Source organism: Hydra vulgaris, chromosome 06, assembly GCF_038396675.1.
Source record: "Hydra vulgaris chromosome 06, alternate assembly HydraT2T_AEP".
NCBI classification, from domain to species: domain Eukaryota; kingdom Metazoa; phylum Cnidaria; class Hydrozoa; order Anthoathecata; family Hydridae; genus Hydra; species Hydra vulgaris.
The window spans coordinates 20,051,540-20,070,076 of NC_088925.1; the positions used below are offsets into that span (position 1 = coordinate 20,051,540).

The 18,537-nt window shown below is 28.2% G+C and overlaps 1 protein-coding gene across 2 annotated transcripts in view; it reads right to left on the bottom strand.

Moving 5' to 3' along the window:
* Window positions 1–18,537, bottom strand: part of LOC100210300 (uncharacterized) — a 73,731-nt gene that overhangs the window by 43,982 nt on the left and 11,212 nt on the right. The window contains exons 1-2 of one of the 2 annotated variants that reach the window (XM_065799490.1): window positions 14,730–14,978; window positions 12,639–12,889 (exon numbers count right to left, since the gene is read on the bottom strand). In XM_065799490.1, coding sequence (XP_065655562.1) covers window positions 12,639–12,689 — 51 coding nt within the window. In that variant the 5' untranslated portion in view covers window positions 12,690–12,889; window positions 14,730–14,978. Of the gene's footprint in view, window positions 1–12,638; window positions 12,890–14,729; window positions 14,979–18,537 lie in introns of those variants that run through there. The other variant, XM_065799489.1, reaches the window with a different exon arrangement.

Here is an 18,537-nt window from a genome sequence, read left to right on the forward strand (position 1 = left end):
TTTGAAAAAAGGTCACCCCAAAACCAAAAAATCGAATTTTCAATAGGTACACTTTTGTACAGTAAATGAATATTAAAGGCTGAAGATGTTGTAAGAGTCATACTCCTGTTGTTATTTTATTTATTTATGCAACATGTACTGTGATATAACAAAAAACATTATGTGATATATAATTATACAAGTATTACAAAATTAACAGTATCAAAGCGTCTAGTACAACAATATACATAACTGTCTGTGTCTATAGGCCTACTGTGTTTAGTACATGGGTCACATGATGCTCACGTCTCATAAAGAGTCTAGCGCTTATTACTTAGAATGAATCGAAGTTGCAGTTTGTCTTTCTTTCTGCAGGAAGCATACAGGTCTTGCATCACCTTGATTGCACGTTCAGCTATCTGATTACTTCGTGGTATGTCGATGACGGATGGCTCTTTCTTCCAGTGATTTTTGAATGACTGCAATGCCTTTTTGTAAGGCTTCAATACATCAGATAAATTCTTGAAGTCATTGTCATTGTACTTTTGACTACTAAACCAATGTTCTGCCCACTCATATGAAATGAACCTGCAAACCTTCTCCAAATTCTTTCTCGCTTCAGGCATAAGAATGAACGCCAGAATGGCGAGAATGGCTCTTGAGTTCCATCTGGCATTGCTCATATTAGGAATGTTCTGAAAGTGAATCAGAGGGAAGTTTCTTTGTTCTTCATAGAACCTAAACACTCTTGTTAAATGGTACAAAAACTTCATATCGTCTCTCCACCCTGATTTATCAAGAATTTCTACAGTTCCATTCACAAACTTATCCTTCAGTTCATCATACTTATTCAACAGTTCAGACACAAATGGGTATTCAATGTTTGGAGATTTGGTATCACCCCCAAGTTCTTCGTCCATCACCAGACGGAGAATCCTGTCTAGTACGTGATGCTGACAACCGATAAATTGTGGTATTGTGACACCCTTTAATTTAAACATACGTTGCAACTTCACAACAACTCCATTTCTCTTCCCAGTATTGACGTTTGTTGTATCAGTAATGATCATCTTAATTGAATTCCACAAATTGTATTCATCAATAAGTTTGGCAATTTTTTCAGCAACAGTTTCAGCTTTGCCATCTTTTAAACGCAGTGCATCAAGTTTCACGTCAGTTCTTTCATTCTGAAGTACAACTACCTGATATTCCTTATCATCTATTCGTTTGCCGTCAAAGTGTAAGGACCACTGTTCCATTTTAAGTTGTTGTATCATTTCTTTTTTTAATTTACCTGCCTCTTTGAATATGGACTTGTAAATTGCTGATTGACTTGGAGTTGGAATATCAATACCTTGATGTGATAATACATTGCATATTTTAGCAGCTTTCTTTGTGGAAACTCCACTTGATGTAACCATACTTACAGCAAATTTACTTTTGTAGTGCTTTCTAGTTTTTTTCTGAGTGTCCTCATCATCGTCTTTATCACCGTCGTCGTCTTCATCATCTTCACTCTTACTTTTGCAGTTTTCAGATTCAGTACCACTGTCTGTGGTAGACAGGACTTGTGATGTGGAAGGTATTGCTGTTCCAGACTGGACTTTCTTTCTCTTGGAAGGGTGAATGGTTTCTTTACTTGCCACTTGTCCTGTTGAGTACCCCACCTGTCCTTTACTTTTTATTTTGTAGGTGGTATAGACGTTTATCTTCCGAGGATAACCACTGGCCATTCACTTTCGTGATGTCAAATAATGCATTGAGAACATCATATTTTCCACGCTTGACACATTCATCATAGACCTTCAGCACCTTCATAAGCTTTGCTCTTATCACTTGATCAGACACACGTGGAAAATTCAGTTTATTGTCCCACAATTTTGTAATTTCCTTAGAAATTTGGTCTATTCGTTCTTTTCTTCCTTTAACATATGCTCCGAGAAACTGGTATCTTCCTACGATCTGCAATTGAAGTGGTATTCTGGATTTTTCATCGAGTGAATGTTCTTCTACAGCCACGCTTCCTCTTCTTCTGTGTGACTCTTGAAATCTCACCAAATTTTTAGTCCAAGTCTTCTTGTTCTTTGTTACTGTGGTATGACTTTTCTTGTGAGACATCATATAATATTGTTACATCATATAATATTGTTGTAAATATCCGTTTAATAAAGTCGTTTAATTAATAAAATACTTTAACTGTATTGTAATCCAATTATAGTTCGATAATCCAGTCAATGTTGATAACAGTTCGATAATCCAGTCCGTATCCTAACGATAATGCTACAACTACTTATACTTCGTACACTTACAGGGTCTTTAGTTCGCTACAGTAGTTCCTTATTAGCTCAGTTACACGCAGAGTACTTCATAGAACTATTCACATTATCAACACTGAGCTCTGACAGCAGCTCGCTTATATAATTATTTAGAGCTTCCAGAATGTTCTACTAAGTTCTATAATCTTCTACAGTCTGTTACAGTCGTCTATATCACCGTGGTAACACAATGACGTCATCACATAACAATTCCAAGTATTTGCCGGCACACGGCCGTTTCGTTGCCATGGTAACGTGTGGCGTTATATTTATAAATTCATAACAAAATAATGAAATAAATAGAATTAAGCTGAGAATTAAGCTTAAGATTAAAACATCGGTCAAAAATGAATGTATAAAAATGGTAAATCAAATTTTTATTTTGGGGTGACCTTTTTTTGTTGCAGAAAGCTATTTGGGCCTTTTTTCATGATTTTAGGTAAAAGTTCATCGATTTATGATACAGGAAACATTTTATTTGAAAAAAAATTAAAAAGTCATATCCCTAATATATATATATATATACATATATATATATATATATGCATATTATATAAATATATATATATATATATACATATATATATATATATATATATATATATATATATATATATATATATATATATATATATATATATATATATATATATATATACACACACACACACAGCCCTTGGGCCCCTAGGAATAAGGAAAAATGAGGTCAGCAATTATTTGCTAACCTTAATCTGCTTTAGGTTGGCAGTCTGTTTGAAATTGTGAAGCTAGAATAGTATTTAAAACTAGAATAGAAAATCATGTAAACGACCAGGAATTTAGTAAATTGCATTAGCTAAAAATTAGAGTCAGAATATATTTCAAGGTTTTTTTAATAATGCACAATAGGGTGGAGTGAATTTTAGTTTTTTTTATAATTCATTTAGCCTGGGTGTGCAAAAGTTGTCTATTCATTTTAGAAATACTCTGGAAAAATATCAATGCTCTAGGAAATTATCTTGAGGTGCCCCGAGACCTTTAAAATTTTAATGGGTCCCTAATATTATATAAAAAAAAGTTTTTCAAAAGTATATCATGTTGGGTCTCAAAAAAAGCAAAATTTTATAAAAATTTCAAAAATAACAATTATTTTATAAAAAAATTATTATTTAAGATTTTTTTGAAATTATTATCAAAAAAATAAACTTTTTTCATTTTTAGTTTAAAAGGTCATTTTTTCTGCAATAAACTATAAAATAACAATTTTTTTTTAAAAATAATTGTTTTTTTATAAAATATTTGTTATTTTTAAAATTTTTATAAAATTTTGCTTCTTTTGAGACCCAACATGACATACTTTTGAAAAACTTTTTTTTATAAAATATTAGGGACCGATTAAAATTCTAAAGGTATTGGGGCACCTCAAGATAATTTTCTAGAGCATTGATATTTTTCCAGAGTATTTCTGAAATGAATAGACAACTTTTGCACACCCAGGCTAAATGAATTGTAAAAAAACTAAAATTCACTGCACCCTAATGCACAATTCTATTATTCTGGAAGCACCAATGTCATTATGCAATTTAATTCACTACTCAATTTTAGAAAGACCACTAAAACTAAAAGAAAAAAAATTAAAATCTCTTGAACATTAATATCAAAAATTTCACTAATATAATAATTTGTTAAACAGCTGAGCAAGTGTTTTGACAACTTTATCCACTATTCTGGCAAAACATAGTAGTTGTGGGTAAACATACATATTTATTTATTTAGTTAAGAAAAATTTTATACAAAGGTTTTACCATAAAACATAGAAACAAGTTTGGCAATTTTTTGCTAACCTCAAACACATCTAAGTCAGCAGTTAGGTTGGCATTGCCAAATGCCAACCTTTATTTTAATGATATTCTTCTTCGTAAAAGCCGGACATCTGGCAACCCTATATATATGCAGCTTTGAGTTTCTTTTAAGTCATGTTAAAACCGCCATAAAACTACATACAATAAGTTTTAAACAGACGTAATTTGATAGATAGCATAATTTAAAAGGATTTTCTAAATTGATTTTTGTTGCTTTAACACACTTTTTGACGAATTTTAATTCTGGAGTTTTTTTGGCACCACAGTTATTTGCTAACTTAAAAACAGAACAACCTATACCAATTATTGAAACTATCAACCAATCAAGTGTCTTTAATTGTTCCTTTTCATTGTAAATCAAACCAGTAATCTTGAAAAAATATGCTACACTATTGAGGGTAGGATATGCAAGATATATATACAAGCTGTCCGAATCCATCAACTAAGGGTTTTGGTAAGCCTAATCCACACCAACTTTGATAGGTTTAAACCAAACAGTTTAAACTATTTAAAGTAAAACAAATGAATAGATTTACAAATTTAACTCTTTAAATTTAAATCTTTAATGTAAATGTTTAATATAATTGTATTTATTTAAAAGCATAAAGGTAGCTCTAAAAAAAAAGTTTCCTAAATCTTTAGATTTTAGAATTATGAAGGATATTGAAGGATTGTTAAATGCATCAGCTACTGGCGAATTAATTACAAGAACTTTTTTAACTAAAGGACTCATATATTTTAACTATCGGGCTCTCATATATATAAGGTAAAAAATAACTGATGGTGAAGGATTTAGTTGTTGGAGATTTTAACAGCTGGAGAATAAACAGCTGGAGAATAAACAGCAAATCTAATCTTTTTTGATAAAATGTTAAACAACGATATATTGACAAATTACGATTGAAATATTAATAAAAAAATTAAAATAGAATAGCGTGGAATAAACGGTGAAAGAAACAGTGTATAATAATAAAGTTATACAAATATTTAATTAAATAATTTGTGCAACTCCCAATATTCCCAAAACTAGCTTAAACTCTAAATCAAGTTATTATGAAAATATTTAGTTCAAATGCTAAAATGGATATCAAAAAACCATCTAATCATTGTTAAGAGAGATATAAAAAGGTGGAGAACGTTGAGAAAGTGTAAATATAGCTTAGAGACTGAAATCAATTAAATGTTTTGCAATCAATGGTATTGTTTACAATACTCTTAAAAAAAGAAAATAAAGATCAAATGACATACCCCACAAATTAACCTAACAATATCAAAAGGATAGAGCTGAGAAATATAAGGAACATCTATCCCTTCAGAAACAATCTATTAATTCTATTTATTATTCTATTAATTTCAAAAACAATCTATTAAGACTAGATGATGTTATTACAGTGGATAAGTTGTGGTTTAATTTGAGACAAGCCAGATACAAGTTAGTTAACTCTACTTGAGTTGGGTTATGTGAATGTACGATAACAATAGTAAAATATGCCAGGTTTGTAAGACAAACTGTACTATATCTTTTTCAAAACAGCAACTGATTTACTTATTTGGGATATATGCCGATAACATTATTAGTCAATATTATCTCAGATATTGTTTAAAACCTGTTATACTCAATATAAATTACCTAAGGTTGTAACAGCGATTCAAAAATTATTAATTATTATTTCAAAAAATATTTAAACTCATAACAAAATAACACTTCATTCTAACTTAAAAAAGTGTTGCTAGACATAAAACTATAGAATATCTCCAAAACACTTGATATCGAAAGGAAAACCACAGCAAACTAAAGACTTTTAAACATAATAAGAAACTTGCAAATGACAATACTGATGACCAGCATTTAAGAGACTCTAATTCAGATATGAATGCTGAAAAATTTAGTGATCTGGAAATTGGAGATAGATCTATGTCAAGAAGAAGCAACTTATAAAGAAAACCCCAAAAAAAGATTCTCTAAAGAAGAACTTAAATTTGATGTTTACGTCATTACACTCATCTTCAATAAGAACACAAAGAAGAAACTACCAGACAGTTCTATGGAGTCATGGTTAGAACTTGTTTGAAAAGAACAAAGTTACAGTAAAGTTTTCAGAAGAAGCACTAAATCAAAGAAACTGACTTTATATTTCCAATTGTTATTTAAAATATGTCAGACAGACATATTTTAAATAATATTTTAGTTTATTTTTAATGTTTTTTTCTTAAATAATAAAGCTTTTTTTTTTTTTTTTAGTTACCGTAGCACTCTATAACTAAAGTCAAACATTGATATTAAATGAATGGCTTTTGTTACCCATTTTTCAGGGGTAAAAGCTAATGCTATTATTTTTTTACTTATTTATTTAAAAAGTATATATTTCTGCCGATTTATGAATATATATCTTTAATATATGACCACAGAACCAAGTTTTGTTTAAATTATAAATTAAAGTGTCTGACTTGCGCAGCAGTTTGAATTAGAAAACCCATAGAAAATGGGTTTAGTTATTCTACGGAGCCAACTGACTGCTAATATTTTAACTATATGACACAAAGTTCTCAATTACAAAAAATTTAAGATATTTATGCAGTATGTAAAGGAGGTAATTAATATTATATTAATATTATATAGGGTAGATTAAGGTAATATGAGCATCTTGGTAATATGAGTATACTTAAAGATTTCTTAGATGTAAGCAGTAAAGTTAAAGTTGCTTTGTATTTTTTGATTCGACTTTATAAGGTGATAACAGGAATTAGTATAATTAGCGTAAATCTATATGTATATCTATAATTATATATCTATAATTAGTGGCTCTATAATTATATCTATAATTATATATTATATAATTATAAATCTGTTTATTATTAATTAGTATAATTAGCGTAAATCTATATGCAGTAATTAGTGGCTCTCATCTAATCAAAACGCTGTTAAATATTTTGTGTTGTTAAAATAATATCATCACACATGAATAAATCTGTGGCGTGAAATTTTGGTGCTTAAATAATGAAATAAATTTTTTCATAAAGAAAAATATGTTAGCTAGAAATCCGTTCCATTTTTGTTTGAAAAACAATGCATAGAAACATTTAGTTTGGTTTTTATTTAAAGATGCGATTTTTGTGTAATATGAGCATGCTCAAATTACCCAGTGTTTTTCATTGAAATTACCTAGTTTAAAATCCTAAAATCCCAGTTGTTTTAATTGCTTTTTGAATAAAAGCAAAACATAGTAAAAAATTTTAATATTTTAACTAAATTTTACTAAATACTTTTCTGCAGTTTAAACTCAAAACATTTGAATTTTTATCACTCAAAGGTTTGAGTTATAAAATTGAAAATATAACGAGCTAATTTTACAAATACAAATACGAAGTATTGTTTGAATAAAAAGTAGCAAAAGATTTGATCTTTTAATGATAAGTTTTGTTAATAATGAATTATTATATTCCAAAAATAAGTTAAATTGTTAGGTTGGTATTTTTTTACTTAATGTTATTTTTTTGAGCTAATTTAAAATGCTCATATTACCAAGTGGTCTGGGTAATATAAACACTTTTACTACTTTTTTAAAACCTCTGTGTTTTTAAGAAAAAATTTGGGTGCCCAAATATTTAAGTGGATCATGAGATCCCTAAAAATTGTTTATTCGCATAAATTTTGGATATAGCATAGTTACTTTTAAAAATATTCCAATTTTTGCTTAAGGCTCATATTACCTAATCTACCCTATATATACATATATATACCTATATATATATATATATATATATATATATATATATATATATATATATATATATATATATATATATATATATATATATATATATATATATATATATATATATATATACTTTTGAACGGTAGTCTAAATGACTTTCCATAATATCGCTTTAAATGGTATAATAAAATGCAAAACCCAAGTAGAATAAGAAAAAAATTATTTATTAAAAAATTGCCTGGCAAAACCAAAACTCCTCAGTCAATATATGTCTCTGTTTATATGTCAATATATGTACACTCTGTTTCTCCTATGGCTATATCAATGGCTAAGTCAATGATTTTTACTCTAATTTACTTATAGCTATATTTGTTTATGCATGTACACTAAATTACAAAAAATTGCAGTTATAAAGATGGCAGACATGTTTTTGTGATACCAAAATATAAAGAAAGTTAATATTAAAAAAAGAAACTACAGCTATTAGTAAATTATTAAGAAAGAACTTTAAAAATATATATATAAATAAAAATGAAAATAAATCTTAAAATGAAAAAAATTAATTTGAGTAAACCAAACATGAGAAAGAAGAAGAATCAGAATAAAATCACAATCATACCAATCGATAGACAGAATAATGATAGTAAACAAAGCATCATACACAAATGTAATGAGTTAGATGATATAATTAAAGAAAATTAAGAGTCCATAAAATGTGAAGGAGTGTGTGCTACTTGGTCTCAAAAAGAATGTTTTTATTTATCAGAAAAGGAATTTAAATTTATCTGTGCACCAGATTGTTCTGTTAACTTAAAATGGTTTTGTAACGAATGTAAAAATAATAATACAATAAATCAAATCCCAAAGAATCTAAACAAAATCAAAATAAATGACAACAGCAACAAATTATTAATATATTTACTGAACGAAAATATGAAACTAAATGATGAAATAAAATGTTAGTAATTAATACCAAATTACAGAGCCAAGTAAATAAACAAATCAGTAAAGTCTCTGTAGAGTCAGATAACATCACACCTTCATGTCTTTCTGCTAACAAAAAAGTACAAAAAGTAGTACTACCTTGATGAAGGAATACTATGGAATGAAATAAATAAAAAGAAAAAAAAAATATTTTAGTGAAATGGTTATAAGGCAAATTTCTCAAAATAAGAAATATGATACAACCCAACTTGTAACTAATAATGTAAAAAATAAACAGTTAAAAAGTGGTGTTAAAATTAGGAAAAAACTTAATGGAGACATAGTAGTGCTGTGTGAGAATCCTGAAATTATGAAAAAATTAGCTGATTATATTAATGAGGAAATAGGTGACAAAGTGGTCATACATGGTTATGATCAAGATAATAGCAAGAAGCTCAGAAGATTAGAGATGTCTGTAGAAATAATGAGTCTAGATTTAAATGAAAATAATGAACAGCTCAAGAAGGAAATTATTGAAGAAAATTAAATCCTATTACATGTACCTGATGCTACCCTAAACATCCTTAAGAGAAAACTCATCAGAAACAAAACTAGTGAACTGATCATCTTTGACGTAGATGAAAAAACGAAAAATGACCTGAGGAGAAAAGAAATTTCAAGTTATCTGTGAATTGGCACATAGTTCATATTTGGAATCATATAGATGTCATTATTTGTTACAACTGTCCAGGCTATGGACTCATTTCAAAAAATTGCAGACATGATGAACCTACCTGTAAGTATTGTGCAAGAAACCTCAAGTCTTATAATTATGATTATCAAGACAAGTTATGCATTCATTGCTGTTGGTTTAATAAAGAAAACAACACTAATCATCCATGTAACCACTTTGCACATGAGAGACAGTGTCTAATATCCAATGACATAAGAGAGAAAGTTAAGTCAAGAGTTCAATAGCAACCAAATCTACCTAGAGAAGTTAAATGTGTGTTGTTAAATATTGATAGTCTTATTGATAAAAACTTAGATTGTGAAATTAAATTTGAGCAATACACCTTCAGAAGTGTATTATCTTCTAGCACGCATACTGGTGGATGTACAATTTTGATCAGAGAAGATATTAAAATTTTAGACGTTAAGCAAACTAGTAGAAATGAAGTAGTAGATTATAAGTGTTTTACTTCAAGTTATAAATAAAACTATATCTGTAAGTTGTGTATATAGATCACCTTCAAAAAATAATGAGATCAAATTTATAAACTTTTATAAAAACTGGATCAACATGATTGAAAATAAATACAAAGATATTATAGTCATGGGTGATTTTAACTTTAATATTGATCCATTTAGAAATCTAAATAGCTCACCATATTCTAAAAGTTTTCTTGAAGTGATAAGAAAATCAAGCTTAAAAATAATCAACAATGAAATTATACCAACAAGAATTACTTCAACTTCTAGTACAGTGATTGACCTGTTTTTAAGTAATTTACCTCTTGAAATTGCTCAAAATGAATCTCATAAAATTTCAGACCATGAAATGGTTGTGCTACAAATACAAATTTAAAAAGAGTTTACATTTAAATAATAACCTACAACATTCCAAAGAAATTAAATTATATGATAAATTAGACTACAAAAAATTAAATCAAGAGTTGATAGTCAAGCTTGCAGAAAAAGAGTATGAATTCAGGAAACTAAATATTGATGAAATGGCTGAACAATTCATTAATAGTATTCGAGAAACTATAAACTATAACAATAGGAATTCTTACTATAAATGGATGAGTGATCCAAAGTTGTTGACAGCAGGTAAAAAAGCAAGTCTTGAGTGGAGTAAATTTAAAACAATGAGAATAAAAATTGATTGCTGATAAATACAATAACTTTCTCATTAAGAGTATTCTTGATATTGAAAAATCGATAACAAAATTAAACAACTATCTGGCTGCTGCTCACATAAAAACATCACAGCATGTTAGTGGATGAATTAAAACAAATTTAAAGAAATGAATGAATTTAAAGAAATTTCTAAATATCAACTTGAAAAAATAGTAAATGACCTTAAAGATAAAAAAAATGTGTGAAGATATGAATGTACCAATTTAAAAAAAAGTATATCTGGTCATCTGTTCAAACTTGCTGAGAATAATTAATCTATCTTTAAAAACAGGTTTTGTACCTAAAACTTGGAAAAGATCCACTATAATACCCATACAGAGAGTAACATCACCTAAATTATCACAAGACATGAAACCACTAAATATGTGAGCAGTGTATGAAATTATGTCTACATATGCTATTTTATAAAAATCAATTTGGCTTCTGAAAAAATCACTCTACTGAAACAGCAGTTCAACTATTCATTTCAAAATGGAGGGCAGCAATTGATAGCGGCATGTTCATCATTACAGTTATGTTAGACTTAAAGAGAGCATTTGAAACAATCAATAGAAAAATATTAATTGAAAAATTAAAGTACTACAAAGTGGGAGGAGTAATACTTCAATGGATTAAAAGCTTCTAGTAAAGCTTACTAATTTAAAAATTATGAAGATTTGATGATAAAGTTAAATGATGAATTGGAAGTACTTAGTGTCTGGTTTAATGAAAATGGATTGAAACTAAATGATAGTAAGTCAATGAGTATGTTGATTAAAAGTTTCATTCACTGAAAAATATCCGAACAGATATGTCAAGCTCCAAAATGAGTTAAACTTAGTGAATGTGTAAAATACCTGGGTATTAAAATTGACTACAATTTTTCTGAACACATTAGCTATACTGCAGCTAAAATCGCTAAGATGACTGGTTATCTGATAAGAATTGGTAGATATCTAACTAGGTGGATCGAAACAATAATTTTTAATACAATTATTGCACCTCATTTTGAATTTTGTGCTTCATTATTCTTTGAATGAAAATAATATTCAAATGCTACAAAAAAAACAAAAAACAGCTATGAGAACAATTTTAAAATAATTCACACATTGTAATGATATGTTGTCTAGATTAAACTGCGGTAGTGGTGTAGTGGTAAAGCGCTCGCTTCATAAGCAAGAGGTTCCGAGTTCGATCCCCACCACATCCCTGGTAGTACCGCGCTCAACTTGTTTCTCCGCGCAGCGGCCTTGTTCGACGAGATTTGTGTTTTGGAGTTATAGAGTTGAGAGAGGGTTATAACCACTATTAAGTAGCCTCCTCATCTGTAGTGGCCTTCTTGGCCTTGAGGAGGTGAATAACAAAAAAAAAAAAAAAAAAAAAACTGGCTATCTGTAAAAGAAAATATTCAAATAAAAGTATTTACATTTTTACTATTCAACTACAGAAAATAAATGTCTTTCAAGGATTTTGTATAAAAAACAATGAAGTACACAATTATTTTACAAGAAATGCAAATAATTATCGCTAAAAAATACTGAACAAAAAAAGTGGACAAAAGACTTTTGCAATGGGATTAAGTTGTACAACAAATTGCCAAACTAATTTAAATCGCTTGAGAGAAAAGAATTCAAGAATCAAGTCATGAAGCTTTTAAAAGAAAAAGGATGTAAAAATAATATAAAGTGCAATGTACTATTTTTTACATTGATTTTAAATAACTGTAAACAGGCAATCATAATAATAAATAAATTGTTTAAGCAAAAAAACCTTTTGTTCTGATCATTTCAAACTAATACATAGAAATTGGAGTGCAGGAGAAATAAACATCAACATACTCGATATTAAAAGATGAAGATACATCTTGTAGCTGAACACTGCTTATCATTATCAAAATTAATGGACACAAATATTTACAGCAACTTAATTTAATGAAATTAACAAATTATTTTAAAATTTACCACACGATAACTACTTGTTGTTTCTTCTCCTGCATATTGATAAAATATCATTAAATAGTCATACTTTGAGCAAAGTTTGTTACTCTCTAAATTGAACTGATCAATTTTCAATGTTAAGTCTGCACTATCTGTTTTAGTTTGAATTTTCCATGCACATATTTTATTTGGTGGGTAGCTGCCAGAACCAAAATTGGGCGAAGCTATTACTGTAGTGCTATTAATGTTCAACTGTTTGCAATCAGGATTATAAACTAAATAAATAAAAATATAATTTTACACTCACTAAGTAAAAAATCTTACTCTGAATCAACCATGCTTAAGATATGTTTAATCAATTAATGTGCTTCTTAAGTATAAAAAGAGCTATGTTAATAATATTTTGCTATTGTTTTAATATGATGCTTTTAATCTTATATATTCAATATATTTAATATTATGTTTTAAATTATTTGTTTTAGTTTTATGTATTCAATCCTGTTCATTTAAAATAAGACTTTAATATAGTTATTGAATTGTTGTAAAAAAAAAGGTTTCTGTTTAAAATGCAATTGAACTAAGTAATTTTATCAAAAACAATAAATTAAAAGTAGTTGTAACATTTTTAATGTTGTAATTTTTCAAATAGGCATTAGCAACAATTAATAAAAAGGTTCTTATAAAGCAATGATTCTAAATGTGGCTTACAATACCCCCTGGAGGGCTCTAGATTAACTCAGGGGGCATAGTAGTGTTGTGTGTATTTGGGGGATAATGTTTAATAATAAGTGGACGGTGGAAACATAAAAAAGGAGAGAAGATATGTCAATTTAAAAAACTGCTCTTAACATATTTTTTTTGTATGTGATGAATAAATCATAGATTAAAGCATTATCCTTTAAATTATTTTTAATGTTATTTGTAATTTTAATTTCTATCCATTATTATATTTAATTTGAGTAACTTTAATAAATGTTATATTTGCAACATATTGCTTTTACTACATTATAGTTAATACACAGGTAGAAATGTTAAGATATTTATCTTTCTTTTTTTTTCTCTTAAAAAAGTGGCACTGAGTTATTATTTTTCAAGAAAGGGAGTGGTATGCCATATATGCTTATGTACTAGTGAAACCAAATTTGTTATGGAAAACTTTATTAAATGCTTAAAAAATAAAAAGAACGTTCTTTCAAATAGTAATAGTAATACAAGCTGCTGTAACGGCTATTGTCGCAGAGCATTAAGTTTAAAATTTATACTTTAACAGCCGTTAACAAATGTTTATCTAGTCTATTTTTTTTTTATCTATGTCTTTTTATCTATATATTTATGTTTATCTAGTCTATAATTTTTGCAAATTCTCTTTCAAATTTTATTGAATGACCTCTTAGACTTTATGAAGAAACTTTATGAAGCTCTTTATACCACAATATCTTATCAATCCCAGTTGTTATTTTGAAAAACTCAATAAAAATGAAAGAACACTAAATGTCATTTAAATATAACACGGAAGCATTTAAATGTCATTTGATGGAGTTTTAAAAATTTCGATTCCTTTTTTTTTACTAGTTCACTCCTAACAATGCTGCAAGCAACCAAAATATAACATTCACAGATAACTATGCAATGGATTATATATATGATTTTCATGAGTGACCAGTAGTGAAAGATTATCCAAGAAGGCATTAGGCAAGAGTTAGGATCAACTACATATTTGTATTTAGTAAAAATAGGTTAATATGGAATATTTGATTAAAAATTTTCTTAAACATTTGTATTTGATTGAAGTGTATTTGCAATTCCATAAACTGGGTTAATCTGTGTGATTTTGGAAAAAAAACAAAAAGCTTGGTTTTAATATTTAACACTTAAATAAACTCAAAATTTGTTTTCAAGAAATATTTTTCAGAAGAATTGCTTTCATTCTTTTTATTTAGTATATTATTTTATCAGTCTTGTCTCGAAAAAATCTTCATTTTTTTTTAAAGTACCTAAAGTACAAATATTTGTATTTGTATTTGGAAAAAGCCGATTGCATATATTTGTATTTGAGTTTCTATTTGTTCAGGTGCCATTTTTCAGTAGAAAAAAAAACAATATTCGGTCAAGTACCTGTTCAATAGCTTATTCTTTGGTGCTTAATACATGGTGGTGTGGGAATAAAGGGATGGGTGGAACATTTTGTCTAGATCTAACAAACAGGAATATGGGGGAGGGGGGAGAAAAAACTATTTCTGACGTAACTATTTCTTTTATTTAGAAGGTTGGTTTACACTGAAAGTTTTTTAGCTTGGAGAACTTCATTCACTGGAGAGTTTCGTAAAATAAGGTGACCATATTTGAAAAATACCAGACGCGTACAAGTAATAATTTTGGTATGTATAAATACCATTTTCTTTAAAGGGGATCACTTTTTCAAGAGGCGCCAAAAATAAAATAAAATATGTTGTTTAATTTTAATTTTTTAATGGCCAAACAGGACAAAGCGCAGGGGAGCACGTACCCCCCTTGCTCCCGCCCTGACTACGGGCTTGGTTTAAATGGGTTTTACTAAATACTCGTTTATTTATTTTAAAATAACATGCGAATAAACTAAATCATGGGAAAAAATATTAAACAATATTTGCATTTTTAAATCACAAATATTTTTCATAAGAATGAATTGTTTTCAATAGCATGGCATCTTTTTTTAATTTTTTCTGCAAATTCTGAGCAGCTATGTTTTCCTAAATTATATTTAACAAAAAAATTAGCTGCCAAAGTTTTCATTGTAAGTTGGGATTTCCCTTTTGTCCAAATATCATTTCAATCGAAAACAATCGCTCTACGGAAGCGTTTGCACCTGGCAAACATAAAGCGGCTTCCACCAATTTTAACAAATTGTTATAAGGAACGTGATTATTTTCGAAATGAGAAAAAATTTTAACCCGTTTGTTACATTCAACAGACTGTGAGTTCCAAGAAGAATCTTTCCTTTGTGCAATATAAATTAGTTCTTCGAATTTCGTCGTACAGTTCATTGTCATTAAATGTGATTTCTATTAATTTTTTCAAAAAAGTTATAGTGTATAGTTTCAAACCATTCAACTTTATAGTTAAGTAAAACCCATTTAAAAACTTGAACCTGATAAAAGTGACACGTCCACTCATCTACATACTCTAGACAGACACTGTAAAAATGTCTCCTTCTTTCAGAAATTGGTTGTACCAGAAATTGTATTTGTGAAAGCCTATTTGACATAAGTAGTCGTGGACTATTAATGATAAATAGTACTTTTGAGGAGCTCATCTTTGATTTGCGTTAAGAAAGGAAACATTTTCTTTAAATTATCATTAAACGTGTTTAACCTTCTCTTCTTAATATTCATTTTTTGAATTTGATGTATAAGTAGTTATAAAAACCTTAAATTACTTTTAAAAAGACATTACAAGGCAAAAAGACATTACAAGGCAAACAAAATTTGAGTAAAACGAGCGCATTTTCTTTGTTGTAGTTAAAAAATCTTTCGAAGTAATTTTTATTCTTTTCTTAGCGATCGTTTATAAAGTACGTATGCTCGGAGGGGAAAAGGGGGTCTGCAAATAGGGTATATGAGATGGGAGGGCAGTGGGTCAATTGTAAAAGAAAGGAGACACTAAATTAAAAAAATATCATGTAATGTTAGATAAATAGATTAAAAGCATAGGTACTTTTAGGGAGGTGGCGGGTACTCAAAAAAGCGTATTGCAAAATGCGGGGGGGGGGGGGTTGGACGAAAAAAATGCGTACGTACTTTATGGACGACCCTTTATGGGTTTTTAAAAGTTTTGTTTTTTTAACGTTTACGGGAATTTAATTCATTTAGTTTCGTGTTTTATGTTAAGTTTATTGGAATTTTATTCATTTTGCTATTTAACTATCATTTAGAAAATTCATTTTTTTTTTTTTTTTTTTTTTTATTCAATTTTTTTTGTTCTTTAATCCTTACAAATTCGTAAAATATAATATAATTTTTAAAGAGTAACTAAAATTTGAAAAAAAAAAAAAATTACAAAGTTACGTTATACGAAAAAATATATTAAGTAAAACTGTAAAGTATTAGAAATTACTTCAAAGAACGCGGAAAACTTGCAGAAGACCGACGGTCTTGTCGTCAAGAAACCGCTATGCGTTACTAATATTTTTGGATGCTTTTATTTAAAATAAGTTTACATTTTTTTTTTTTTTTTAAAAAAACAAAAAAATATTATCGGTTTTCGGCAGAATGAGAATAATAATCCAAAATGCAAAAGACAAAGAATACAGACAAAAAGAAGTTTTTAATTTTAATTCAATACACATTAATATAAGTAGGTAAACGATTTGCTAAATAGGTAATATATATTCGTTCGAGTGTTGATAAATAAGCCTATTATTTGCTTTTGTGTTTTTGTTATTGCTGTCGTTTTTAAGTTATTTAGAGTTTTTTGAGTTATTAGAGTTTACATTAGTTTCGGAACAAAGTTAATCATTTATTAAAGTCTTTCAAATAATATTTTTTGAAAGAATCTTATTTGCATTTTTTATATATATTTAAACGCGTACACAAACGTGTACAAACCCCAAATGCGCAAAACTACCGTCAAACGCGTACGTATGGTCACCTTACGTAAAAGCCAGAAATATGACAACCATGTGTTGAGTAGAGAGTACTAAAGTAGGTTCTGAAAAATACTTTTTAAGATAGTGATAGGAGTTTTTTCGCAATCACAAATAAAAGAAATAGTTATAGTAACTGAAGCATTGAGTAATTAAGATGTCTAACAATGAACTAACCATGCGACTAAATACCCGACAACAAAGGTATATGTGACCCACATGTGGCCATAGTGCTTACAAGTGGAATAAAAGTGTGAAACTATATTCCAGTTGATGATTGATATATATATATACTGATGATCAGCGTGGCCCACATGTGGAACACATAATGCATCCACATAATTATTCCACTTAGTGTGTATAATCCCTTAATAAATACGAGCTAAATTAGGTGTGGCTATGGGCCGTATAAAACACGCAATTATATGAGCCATATAAAACACGCAATCTTGCCTCATTTTGAATTTTGTATTTTAACCAATTGTAAACTACGATTCCACTGCAATGCATTGTAGTAAACTCTAGAATACTTCATAATATCATGCGATTACGGTTTAGATAATATTCAATTCATAGTTGTAAGTATGTTTGAGCGGCTTTGTAATGAATATATTTGAGAATTGTTATTCAAAATAAACTTTCAATAAAATTTGTAAATCAGAGTTACATTTAACGAATAAAATTTGTTGTAATACTTAACGAGTTATTCTTAACTTATACTTATTGTAAACAGAGTTATACTTAACGAAAAAAAAAATTGTAATCAGAGTTATACTCAACGAAGATAAAAATATTTTAATACGTTGAGTTTTCTACCAGAAAACAACGTTAGATTTTAAATTAGCGGGCAATGTAAGCAAGCTTTCGTTACTTATGGGTTTTTTTCTCTCGATTTTATGAAAAGTTGCTATATGTATATATTTATCTGTGAATAAAATTATAAATAAAAGCAAAATGTATGATATTTTTCCATTTAAGTTTTTTTACTGGTATTCTTATTCAAATAAGTATACATACAGTATAATACTTATTTATATAGGTATATATATATATAGAATTATTTGTATATTCTTTACATAAACAAATCTACTGAATTGTTTAAATATAATATTTAAACAAGTCAGAGGATTTGTTTATGTATTTGTTATATTATGATTTGTTTATGAATTTATTATGTGTATTGACACTTTCTTGTATGAAAATAATGCGGCTTTCGTTCATTTTAAGTGTGGTTTTAGTAGGATAAACATTATAGCCACATGTGGAACGCACCAACGCCATCCCATTAAGGAGAGTGGTAAA